The sequence below is a fragment of the Eptatretus burgeri genome, chromosome 5 (assembly GCF_056783735.1).
Source record: "Eptatretus burgeri isolate ZD-2024b chromosome 5, Ebu_testis_v1, whole genome shotgun sequence".
Classification (NCBI taxonomy): domain Eukaryota; kingdom Metazoa; phylum Chordata; class Myxini; order Myxiniformes; family Myxinidae; genus Eptatretus; species Eptatretus burgeri.
In genome coordinates, this window is record NC_140965.1 from 35,484,630 (window position 1) to 35,497,505 (window position 12,876).

Below are 12,876 nucleotides of genomic sequence, written 5' to 3' on the forward strand. Positions count from 1 at the left end.
GCACACGCAAGCACACGCACGCACACACACACTGACACGCACGCGCACGCGCATTGCCTTTCATTAGTATAGATTATTAATCCATAGCAGAGTATCCACCCTTCGGCTTCTGACACATCCCTTCATTTGTGCAGGGTATGGGAAACAGACTGCTGCCTCAATCGCTAAGGGCCCTGTCACACCTTGACGTTTTAGCCAGCGTATGGCAAGGTATCAAAATGTATGTAAAACGCTGGTGTACGCTGTACTATTGATGTTTTTTTTAAGGTTTTGGGTGTATAATAACGTGTTGGATGTATGCATAACGTATTAGTAATGTACACAGAACGTTTCAATCACATATAGATAACTTATACCAACAAATGCTGAGCATGTTGTCGGCGTTCACAACCTATGCCCAACGATAGTCTAACTTATGCACAGCGCGCGGCAGCGTATCACCGACGATCACGTGGTGTAGGCTATTAATAGGCTGCGGCTCGGCGATTCAAATCATAACCGCACTAGACATTGAAGTGTCAAGCCGCTATCACACCTTGACGTTTTAGCCAGCGTATGCCGACGTATGAAAAATTGATTATGTATGCGTATGCCGACGTATGCTGATGGCACGTGCATCTCTCAATTACGTACTCCTGGGATGTACATTTTAAACTTATCAACCTGTTTGAAGGCCCTGCCAGACCTTGACTTTTAGCCAGCATATGAAAAATTTGCCGAATACGCTGGCACACTTCGAATACGTTATGGGTAAGTTTTGTATACGTTAAGAGCACGCTGAAGCACGCTGGCATTTGTCGTAGTACGCCGAGTACGTCGACAAATTTTCAGCATGTTAAAAATTTTTCGACGTACTCGGCATATGACACATGCTCCGCATATGCTGGCCATAAGTTGTAGGCACGTTACGCTATCGTTGACACACGTTACTTGTAAGTTACTCATAAGTCGAAACACGTCGAGGTGATGGTTAGCGTCAGTGTTCCAGACTCCGTGGTTTTTTTTTCTTCTTCATTATGACGGTGATGTTGACACTTCGATTTCTCGTGTGGTTATGATTTTAATCGTTGAGCGGCAGCGTATTCATTATATTATATTATATTATAACCGCACTAGAAATCAAAGTGTCAACATTGTTTGTTTGTCTGTTTTGTTTTTGTTTGTGGAAGATATCTCAAAAAGTTGTGGACTGATTCAGACGAAACTTGGTGGACACAGTGTGTGTGTGTGTGTGTGTGTGTGTGTGTGTGTGTGTGTGTGTGTGTGTGTGTGTGTGTGTGTGTGTGTGTGTGTGTGTGTGTGTGTGTGTGTGTGTGTGTGTGTGTGTGTGTGTGTGTGTGTGTGTGTGTGTGTGTGTGTGTGTGTGTGTGTGTGTGTGTGTGTGTGTGTGTGTGTGAAGAAAGAAGTGTTTCAATTTTGGTGGAGATCGGAATCCGGATCTGGATGCGAAAATTATTTACTCTTTAAAGTGATTCTTCACCGCTGAGAGATAGGGCCAAAAATGATATATAGCATGATATTTCAAAAATGTATTGCACCCAATATGTTCTCATGAATCAGGCATTACGTGGTGGAGGTATGCGCTCCACAGAGTACCCTTCCATTTCAATGTTGTTATTATGGAAATGGCCTAGCGATAATTGGGAATAGTTTGGAATATTTCTTAGTACATGTAGTTAAAAGTCTTTTATTATCCCTTAATTGTCATGACACACCAAGAGGAGGTCTACAGAATGATGTCTCATCACCCCACCCCCTCATGCCTGTGTCCAAGCCTGACTTTCCCCTTTTCATATGCAGTATTCTTGAAACTGCCCCCAATGTAAATCTGTCTGTATGTGCTCTTCTCATTCCTTCCACTATGCAATGGGTGTTTGCCCTGCTCAGCTGCTAGCCAATGACCATATACCGTGTGGCGGCCATGATGAGCCAATTGGAGCAGGGCAGCAGCCATGAAGAGGAGGACAAATACAAACAACAACATAGGCAAGATCTCTCGATCTCTATCTCTATCTCTATCTCTACCTCTCTACCTCTCCCCACCTCTCCCCACCTCTCTCCAGTCCTTGAGGGGTGAGTTTCATCCTGTCTGCTCTCATACACCCTTCTGGATCACCAGAGAGCGGTGAGGAGCTACCTCTCCCCTATACCATCTACCCCAACAGACTTGGCGTTCATGGAGCGGCTTGGTGGGATTCCCTGGCGCTACTCCGAGAGGATATGCACATACAAGAGCATGTGAGGAGCTGGGAGTTGTGGGCCGAGTGCCCCTGACCACGTGCATGGGCAACAGGCCTGTGTGGGAAGGTTCTCCTTTCTTGTCTCGTGTTCTTTCTCTGTGTCTCGTTCCCCCATATTAAAAAGTACAAAGCCTAGTTAAAGGTTTGTCATTGGTATCGTGTGTGTGAAAATGAGAATAATTGTTTATTATTGCTTGTTTCTGTGTGTCGTGTTCTTCTCTCCCCCCCCCCACCCCCTTCCCCAACCACCGCCTCCATTATTGGAATAAACATCATTATTGTTGAACGCCCCATCCAGCCATTAAGAAATTGGATTTAAAGCATTTTGCCTTATAACCTGCTTGTCGGGAAAATTTGGTCCATGATTACACCAAGATCACTGTATTAAACATGGTGCACAAACCGATTCCCTTTACTACAGACTTAACAACTTACTTCCAACCATCAGCAAGGTCATGGAATTAATCATCATAGTAAACATGAAATCTTTCCTTTTCTCCAATGGCATGATTTCAGACCATCAGTTTGAATTCAGATCTGATCACTCTTCCCTGGAGATGCTGCTTCTGCTCTTCCAACAATGAATGGAGGAACTCAATGTCAGAGATGAGATCAGGGCTGTATCTCAAGACATCTCTCCAGAATTGTATATAGTCTGGCACCCTGCCGTGCTGTCCAAATACTCTGCCTATTGCATCCAAGGCCACCTCCACATTTGGCTAATTGACTTCCTCAACTCTCATCAGCAATGCATGGGTCTCAACAGAATCCTCTCATCTCCTCTCCCTGTCAAGGCTGGAGTGCTTCAAGTGTTTTGGTCCCAGTCCTGTTCTTAATCTTCATCAATGATATTTTCACTGTCTCAAAAATCCTCTTCATCTTGTTGCTGATGACTCCATCCTCTAATGTAACATCCCCCATTCTTCAGATAGGCAGGCAGCAACCTCTTCCTTCTCTGCAGATCTTGATTGAATCACGAGCTGATCTAACAATTGGATATTTTTCAGTCCTGACAAGTATCACACTCTCATTCTGTCTCTCCAAAAGGAATGTCTGGTGAACACTTCCATCTACTTCCTCAACAATCCTCTTGAAGAAGTTCACTCACTCAAACTTTTTGGTCTCACTATCAGTCATGATCTTTTTTGGACAAACCACATATCTAAGTTGGCCTCCAACACCAGTCGCTAACTGGTCATCCTCCATCATGCAAAGTCTTTCTTTGCCACACCTAAACCTTTGTCTACCGATAAGGTCTTCATCACAGTTTGATGGAATACAGCTCTCTCCTCTTTGCCGGCTGGCACCTCTGCCTTACATGTTGCTCAACTTGACACCATGAAAACCAAGGTCTTAAACATTATTGGAAGCTCCCATGATGAAGCTGACTCTCTGGGGTTACCACTTTCCCATTGCAGATAGGTCAGTGGTGTCTCTGTCTTCTACTTCCTCTTTTTTGGTCTCCAACCTCTACCCTTTCCATGCTCTGTCATTGTCCCATCACACAACTTCACACTCCCTCCCCCTCCCCTTGTTTCTGCAGGGCAAACACATTTGGTGAAACACGGAAAATCCAGACTCACAGCTCGCCTCCACTCATTTGTTCCTCCCCCCCCCACATGTGGAACCACCCTCCTCAGTCTTTTCAATTTCATTCTTCCCTCCAAGGCTTCAAAACAGCTGTATACCATCATCTCAGCTCAACCCCATGAATCCTCCATAAGCCCATCTCGTTCCGAATCTCCAGCACTTTTGTGATTAAGAGATTGTGGCTGTATCCATGTTATTCACCCCATGTCCTCCCCTCGCCCTCATTCTTCTCCACATCTCTTATTTCTCCAAGCCTCCCACTATTTTATCCCTCATCCATGATTTTTATGTGCCCCCCTCCCCATTCCCATCTCTTTTCCACTGTTATTTTCTTTCTGTTGCGTATTGTTCTGCCCTGTTTAGCTCCTCGACGAGACTCAGCACAATGCAATAAAATTAAAAATAAAGTTCTCGCACAAGCAACTGTTTTGCTCAAAATAATGTGAGGTGTAAGTTCCATATTTGATGAGCTATTCATGAGCCCACATCGTGATCATCAGTTAAAAAGAGCTTTCTGCATTCATTGTTGACGCAAACTGAAACTAATTGAGCACATTCTGCGGACGGGTTGTTTAGTTGTGGACAAACATTTGCACTACCCTTCCAAAGAGAAGGATGCTTACAAATTTGAAGCAAATAACGTTCACTAAGAATGTGAAAGAGCATGTTGTTGCATAATTTTCCTGTTTTATTTTCTCTGAATGGAAATTGAATGTTGTATTTATTCTGAAATGATTTGAAATTCATTTAGAGAAATAGCACATGTTACAAAGTATCATTTATTTTTGAACGGATGGTGCAGAGGTTATCCCACTTCCCTTTGATCAGTTTTCTCCTTTGGGTTTGATTACAGTCCCGACAATAAACTGTCGGATGCTTCACGTGCAGGGCGTTGGACCACAAAGGGCGCCGCACCTCGGAGGGATGTTACACTGGGGGTCCTGTCTGCTGGCATTAGCTAGTGGATGTTGAAGATTCCACAGACTTTCAGGAAAGTAGGCGAGTTATCGCCAGCACTCTGAACAAATGCTAAATTCTTGCACATATCAGCAACAGTCAAACATCAAGCCTGCTCAGCCAGTTTGTGAAAGCCCTGGCTCAATTTTTCCACTTAGCCAACCCCATAAGAAGGTGAGATGAACTGTAACCACAAAAGTAGTCTTCCATAAAGAATTGTTTGTGTCTCACCCACTCTAAACGGTTCCATAACAAAAAATGAACACAATTTATAGATACAGGTAACGCTAAAGCTCTGCAACCATTCAACCGCCATGCCAGTTTCACCACTTGATAACAGATTGCCATTGATGGTGACATATAAACCAAAACAACGGTGAAGTTACAAGCACCACATGCAATGTCAAAATGAAGATGGCTCTGAAAAACTTGAACTCTTAAAAACCCAATTGCATTCTCACATGCAATTGGCAGAAGCACCAGTCATCTCTCAAATAAGCAACTACCCCAATGCTGCGACTTGGATTTTATAATTGAAAGAAACTTGCCCAATTAGTTTTGGAGCTGGGTTCTTGCAAACTGGTCACAATGTCTTTGCTGGAGAACAATTCTGGTTTGGTGGGAATTTGTAATCTGCTTGCTTGTCTATTGTATCCAACTCTTTTTAACTCGTTGGACAATTCTCTCTTTTTCAATCTCCACAATGTCGCAGCTTGAGGAAAATGTTTGGGTTAAAAATCCCAAATGGGTTAAAATCCCGACCAAGCTATAAACTGTCACCCTGTGTTTCACAGGCAGGGGGATTCATCAAAATGTGTATGCCGTCCCTTAGATGGAGGTTAAACCCGCATCCCCTCTGCCAGCATAATTGTTGGATGGTATAGATTCCCATAGTGTGCTAAGTGAAGAGTAGGTGAGCCATAGCCAGCACCATGGCCAAATTCCAAATTCCTACCATATGTACACATCACTGATACTGAATTTTTACACATCACCGATAAAATATTCTGCTATGGAACCGAAAATTGGACACAAACAGCTACAATTGATTCCTGTATTAGTGGTGTTGATTTGAGAGCCACTTGGTGTATCCTGCAAATCTCACAACAGGAGCAGGTAACAAATGAATCACAGCTCTGTTTATATACTATATCCAGCTCTGTTAGTATATCTGAACCCAACCATCTTACTTGCTGATTTCATCGTTTCCTTACCTTCTCTGTCTCTTTCTTCCTTTCCTGTTTGTTTATCCCTTTGCCAGTTGTGCTAAATTGTTATCCCGCTACATCATTGCCACTTTAACCTTGCTCGTTCATGAGAGTCGCTCTTGTAGAAAAGGAAGAAGTTTGACAAATCTCTCAAATGAGCGACTTGCTTTCCACTATCGACTGTGCCAAACTGCTATGGTTTGGCCATCTATGCTGTTGCCAAGGTTGTGAAGCATCGATCACACTCTTTGCAGACCCTTCTACCGACTGGAAGCATCCAATAGGTAGACCATCCACCAGATGGAAAGACACCCTGACTCCACTTATGCAGCGCATTTTTTTGACTTGGGATGAGGCAATACAAGTGGCACAACACAGGCTAGCCTGAAGATCTCTCATTATTGCGTCGATGTTGTTGCTAAGACATGCCAGTTAATGAGCATTTAAAAATGAATCAAAGTTGGAATGCATTGATAAACTAGAGAGTTCATCGAACACAATACCCCGCGCAGTGTTTAAGTATACACTTCAATTCAAAAATAATGATTTTAAAAATCGTTTAAAAAATTCCAGAAGTTTAGCACGATTGACGTAGTCTCATACGCCACCCGGTTCAACATGTCCAAATACTGCAAAACTGGAGGTGCTTGGAAGTGCAAAGAAGGTGATTTGTGTTCTTCAGTGTTAAAGTATAGAACTAAGTTTAAATAAAATTAATTTGCAAAAGTTGTATAAATTAATTAACTCATGCATTTACCGCTGTTAACGCAGTGTCTATGACACCACCCTATCTAACACATTTGATGAGTTATTTGTGCCTGTTTTTTGTGTCCTTTGTGACATCCTTAAAAATAGTAAGTTTCCTGTTTGGAATTATTTTCAATTTTGTTTGACTGCCAGACAGGCAGAGAGAAAAAAAAATATCTTACTCCTCTCTGCGCTTATGCAAATGGCAGAAATTCAGAGACAAAGTACTGTAAAACGGCAGATTTTTTTTCCAATTCACGTTCTGATTCTTGTGCAAAGTATAACATTTAATTAAAATAATTTGTTGATCCTCGATCATAAACTGAGATTTGTATACAGACAGATGGACGGACATTAACCAGTTGCTTGACCCCACTTTTTGTTTCGCGTGTGCTGGTTAAATACCTGTGTATCACGTCTTGTAATGACCAGTCTGTGTGGCTAAATTGGAAATCTCTGGCTTTATCTGCCCAGATGCTGACCAGCAGGCTTACGCCTTTGAAGCTCCAGAGTGAAGCACTGCAGAAATGCATGGCAAACTGACATGGACTAAAAATAAAGGACATTTGTACCAGAATCGGTGGTGTAATGGTTATAATGTTCACTCTGAGTCTGGGAGATCAGCGGTTTGAAGTCTCATCAAGTCGTACCAAAGACATAACATTGTACATGCTGCTTCCTTGCTTGATGCTCAGCATTTACAAAGGATAGAGCACGGACAAACAATCATAGGTTGGGCCACCATTGTGCAAGCTTTGTTGGGCTTAATGGCCTCCTGTATTGAAGTTCCGTGTACAGAGAATCATACGTAAACATAGCTGTGAATCATACTTAAAACAAATTTACATTGAAGTTACATATTTTCACAATTTGTGAGGTTTAGTTGAAAATCGTCTTATGATGCTAAATTTTCTACCAAAGCCTATTATTAATATAATACCCTTGAAATATAACAAGCTTTTAATAACAACAAGAGCGAGATTTGCTTTGTAATACATGTTCCCGATCAATATGATATTTTCTCAGTCCAAAAAGGGCATAACTCTGAAAAATTGATGGAACGCTTTGAAACTGGAACTTGTTCTGTACCTTTATCATAAGAAACCATGTACCAAGTTTCAGTTCAAAATGTTAAAGGGTATGGGAAAAAGTCTGGAAAACCACAGGTTGGATGGATGGACAGAGAGATGGAGAGAATACCTGTAGTCCCTTTCAATGATACTGGAAGGGGACTAATAATAACTATATGTACAAGTACTGTATGTTCGTCGATTAAAGACAACAAGTGGCAACTTACCACATAATAGCTGCAGCGTGCAGAGTGTAAGTAGGACACCTGCAACATACAATGAGGAGATAAATCAGAAAAAAAAAATGTAGGGTTTAAAATCACTTCTGAGCAGGAAAACTGAGAACGATTTCTTAACTTCACTGAATGTTTTGATGATGCTTCGATCTCGAGATGTTACTTCTCGTATTTTGTGTAATTTTACAGGTGATGTCTGGATGTTAGAATTAACGGAAAATGTGAAAGGAGGTTTGGAGATACAAGTATATGTAATTAGAGAATGAGGGGGAAAGTATGGTCAGAATTCCACCATTCTTCGGTACATATAATGAATGTCTGGCACTTATTAATGTTATTTCACGAGTGATGGACATTGAAACTTGGTGACGGAGAATGATGGCCTTACCCTGCCATGAGGGAAATGCCATGATGGAGGTGATGCTCCTCAATGTGGGAGGACAAAATGTTTTGGTTGTTGCCTGAATGTGAGAAATAAGATCAATTCAAGAATGGTGAACAAATGAATGTTCATTAAACGTATAACAGGTACTGTATTGCATGCTTATCATCACTTATTTATTCAGAAATGTACACCAAATTCGTACTTTGCTGCACAATTTTATTCTTATTATTTTGTCATAGTTTCAGTTCTCGTATTTCAGAAGCTCCTGGTGGAGAGAAACATTCATGTGGGTTTTGTTGTTGTTAACCTCCGCCATCTTCGAAGATGGATGGAGGTTACTGTTTTCACCCCTTTCTGTTTGTTTGTTTGTTTGTGAACAGTATTACAGAAAAACTCCTCGACGGATTTCGCCGAAACTTGGTGGGGGGGGGGTTAGGTATGGTCCAAGGATCATGCCATTAAATTTTGGACTTGGTCCCCCCCCCAAAAAAAAATTGTTAGAGAAAAGGAATTTTTTTTTTGCATTTCTACATGTTTTAAGTGATTTCCAACCCCCCCAAAAATAATTGTTACCCCCCCACCCCAAAAAATTGAGAATTTTTTTTTTTGCATTTATATGTTTTAAGTGATTTTCAACCCCCCCCCCCAAAATTGTTACCCCCCCCCAAAAAAAAAGGATTTTTTTTTTGCATTTCTACATGTTTGAAGTGATTTCCAACCCCCCACCCCAAAAAAAATTGTTTGAGAAAAATTTTTTTTTGCATTTTTACGTTTTAAGTGATTTCCAACCCCCCAAAAAAATTTAGAGAAAAAAAATTTTGCAACTTTTTTTTTCAACAAAATTTCGATTTTTTTTTTTGCATTTTTACATGTTTTCAGTGATTTCCAACCCCCTCCCCCCCAAAATAATTGTTACCCCCACCCCAAAAAATTGAGAATTTTTTTTTGCATTTTTACGTTTTAAGTGATTTCCAACCCCCCCCAAATTGTTACCCCCCCCCCAAAAAAAAGGAATTTTTTTTTTTTGCATTTCTACATGTTTGAAGTGATTTCCAACCCCCACCCCAAAAAAAATTGTTTGAGAAAAATTTTTTTTTTGCATTTTTACGTTTTAAGTGATTTCCAACCCCCCAAAAAAATTTAGAGAAAAAAAATTTTGCAACTTTTTTTTTTCAACAAAATTTCGATTTTTTTTTTTGCATTTTTACATGTTTTCAGTGATTTCCAACCACCCCCCTGCTCAAAAATGTTGGAGAAAAGAACTATAACTGTCAGCACTGTTGACATCATATTTAATGAATAAGATATAAGGTTCACTTGAGTGACCCAGCAGTATTGGCGGCGCAGGTTTTGCACTCTCCCGAGTGCTCCCCCTCTAGTTTTCCATGTGTATAGGTGACTGACCAGTTTATCAGCTTCTTTCAATCAGCAGACAGTAATATAGCTGAAGTCTATCTGCCTCAAGTGTAAGGAACTTTGACACAGGATGGAGTTATCTAAAAAGCTGTACCGAGGATGTCTCAAAAAGAAATACAAGTCATTTATGTAAACCAATGATTTATCCCAAGATATTGCCTTAATGTATAACTGGAAAAGTATCCCCTCTAGCACAAAACACTTATTGTACAAATCTAGGAAATCTGCCAGCAAGTCAAAGACAATGCCATTAGTAGAAATCCCAGCAATCCAGGTTGTATGTCAGACCATCTCATAATTATGCACAAACCTCACATGCACAATCAAATTAGCAAACTTGAGCAATATCCAGTGCATCTGCCCTTAATCTTTGCTTGAGTTCGAGTTAGTAAAAGAAGGATGTCTAAAGTGGAATGCCCAGGCTGGAAACCAAACCAATGGTCAGATAATCGAGTTGGAGAAGAGAGAAAAAACATGAACTTCAGCCACAAGTATCAATTTCTGAGGCCTGATTTTGGCTTCACAGTTAGGGTGGCTGGATGAAGATCTTCGGGACTCGAGTTCAAGCCCCCGTCTGTCCGTTTAATTAACACCAGGTAGGGCTGACTCAGGCTGTCATCCTTCCGAGGTTGGAAAAATGAGGACCAGTTTTCTGGTAAAAGGGGCATTTCATCAGTGGCACAGTTGCACCCCAAAAAATGACGCAACCAACCAGCCATAGGCTGCATTGGAATAAATAATTAATCCCCTTACCTTGTTAATTATGTGAAAAGGGCTGACTGATCTGCAATTAAGCGGAGCAGATGTGGTGCCTTTGCTGCAAATCGTGGTATTTGTGAGCCCCTTTTCACAAGGAACGCACTTTTCTGAACAAATCTGCAAAAGAGCAAAGAAAGAGGAATATCAAAGACAAATACACAAAGTTTGAAGAAGAGAAGTCGGAAACAATTGGAACCAGTTACCAATGAGGTGTCACTTTGGCTAAGCAGTTCTACACTTTTATAAATGAGAAGCTCAGTTATTCAGACAGAGAAGAGGGTGACACTTCATTCGTAAGAATACATGAGAACGCTTTTTTTCTCCCAGCAAAACAGTGTTCAGATAATGTCGTGAGCTGTATCCATCACGTCTCCCTCCTTCAAAGAAAAGGAACAGACGAATAACACATTCATTCTATTTTCTTTTTTACTATTTCACCAAATATCACCAGATATTCTTCACCAAACACCACCAGGAATTTGAACCATGCAGGTTTGGATTTCAAGGTCAAATAGTTGGATTACTTGTTGCCTTTTTGTTTCTTCAGTCCTTACCTCCAGTTGAGTAGAGGTGTATGAGCGTGACTTCTCCTCCTTTATCTGTCCTCATATGGTGAAGCTTCCGAGGTGAGCCGCACTTTTGAGGTAGTACCACTTGTATAAATAATGAACCAACACTGTGAAGAATTTGAAGAGGATTGGATGTGCAAGAACCAGAAACTGCCCGATGCAAATGTATTGCCTCCAGCATGCACACTCACATCATTGGGAAATAAGGAATTTTACAGATGCTCTTTAAGTCATTATCCAAATCATTATCCATGATCTAAATTTCTTCAAAAGACTAATTTGCTCCACTTCTCCCAACCCCCGTCCCACCCCCCTGCCCCCCATCCTGGATCGATGCTCAGGGAAGGGTGAGGTGATAATTAAAGGTTAAAAATGTGATAAACTGACAGTGATGAAGTGGTAACACAGTTGGACAGTGCACGAACAGGAAAAGAGGGGTGGGGGGGAGAGAGAAAGGGAGAAAGGGAGAAAGGGAGAAAGGGAGAAAGGGAGAAAGGGAGAAAGGGAGAAAGGGAGAAAGGGAGAAAGGGAGAAAGGGAGAGAGAGAGAGAGAGAGAGAGAGAGAGAGAGAGAGAGAGAGAGAGAGAGAGAGAGAGAGAGAGAGAGAGAGAGAGAGAGAGAGAGAGAGAGAGAGAGAGATAAAGGAGAAGAAGAAGAAGTAGATATAGAAAGTAAGAGCTGAGGAGATGAAACAGTATAATTTGAGATGGTTGAGTTATGTTAGGTGGGATTAATGGGCTGGAGTAGAGTGTGAGTAAAGATTGGGGATGACAGAAGATAGTAATTCACCAATTGCTTGAAACCCTGGAAATAAGAGTGGGATTGAAGTCACAAAAGGGAGGAAGAGGACAGAGTGGAGGTGTGCAGTAAGGTCTGGATTTGGGGATTTTAACCAGCAGGTGGTTTCAAGAAGAATATGTGCATCCGAGACTTGCTGAGGAGAGTCGGAGGTCTGAGCAAGCAGAGGGAGCGAGACCGGACATAAGAAAAACAAAAAATAAAAAAACAAAAAAATGAGCAATCAGAGATTGCAGACCCTCACCTGGATTTCTTTTGAGTGGAGAATTTTTATAGGTTTGAGGGTGTATCCAATATGGCTGCCAAACCATGTGACCTATGACATCATAAGTATGAACCTTTTGTTCCTCATGAACAGGCGGTCATACATGTAAAGTTTCACCTCGATCTGTCCAGCCACTTCAGAGAAGAAGATTTTGAAGGTTTAAAATATATATATATATATATATATATATATATATATATATATATATATATATATATATATATATATATATATATATATATCTTCTTCTTCTCCTTTCGGCTGCTCCCGTTAGGGGTCGCCACAGCGGATCATCCGATCCGCATAGTGATTTGGCACATGTTTTACGCCGGATGCCCTTCCTGACGCAACCCTGGTCGCCTCTTACGACACAGGGATATGGTACACCTATTTTAACCGGGGTATACACCGGCCCAGTATACTGGTACTCATTTCGCCGACCTCGGAAGGATGACAGGCTGAGTCAACCCCCTGGTGTATTAATTCAGTGGCCCAACGGGGCTTGAACTCAGGACCTTTTGGATCCCAAGCCGCTGCCCTAACCACTGCGCCAACACACCAGGATATATATATATATATATATATATATATATATATATATATATATATATATATATATATATATATATATATATA

General features: G+C 41.2%; 1 protein-coding gene across 1 annotated transcript in view; it reads right to left on the reverse strand.

Moving 5' to 3' along the window:
• LOC147026220 (uncharacterized) overlaps nt 1-11,424 on the reverse strand; it is a 29,698-nt gene extending 18,274 nt beyond the window's left edge. The window contains exons 1-4 of the mRNA XM_085883571.1: nt 11,163-11,424; nt 10,603-10,725; nt 8,437-8,509; nt 8,040-8,078 (exon numbers count right to left, since the gene is read on the reverse strand). Of these exons, the coding sequence (XP_085739697.1) occupies nt 8,040-8,078; nt 8,437-8,458 (61 nt within the window). The 5' untranslated portion in view covers nt 8,459-8,509; nt 10,603-10,725; nt 11,163-11,424. The remainder of the gene's footprint in view (nt 1-8,039; nt 8,079-8,436; nt 8,510-10,602; nt 10,726-11,162) is intronic.
• Between the last annotated feature and the right edge of the window lie 1,452 nt (nt 11,425-12,876).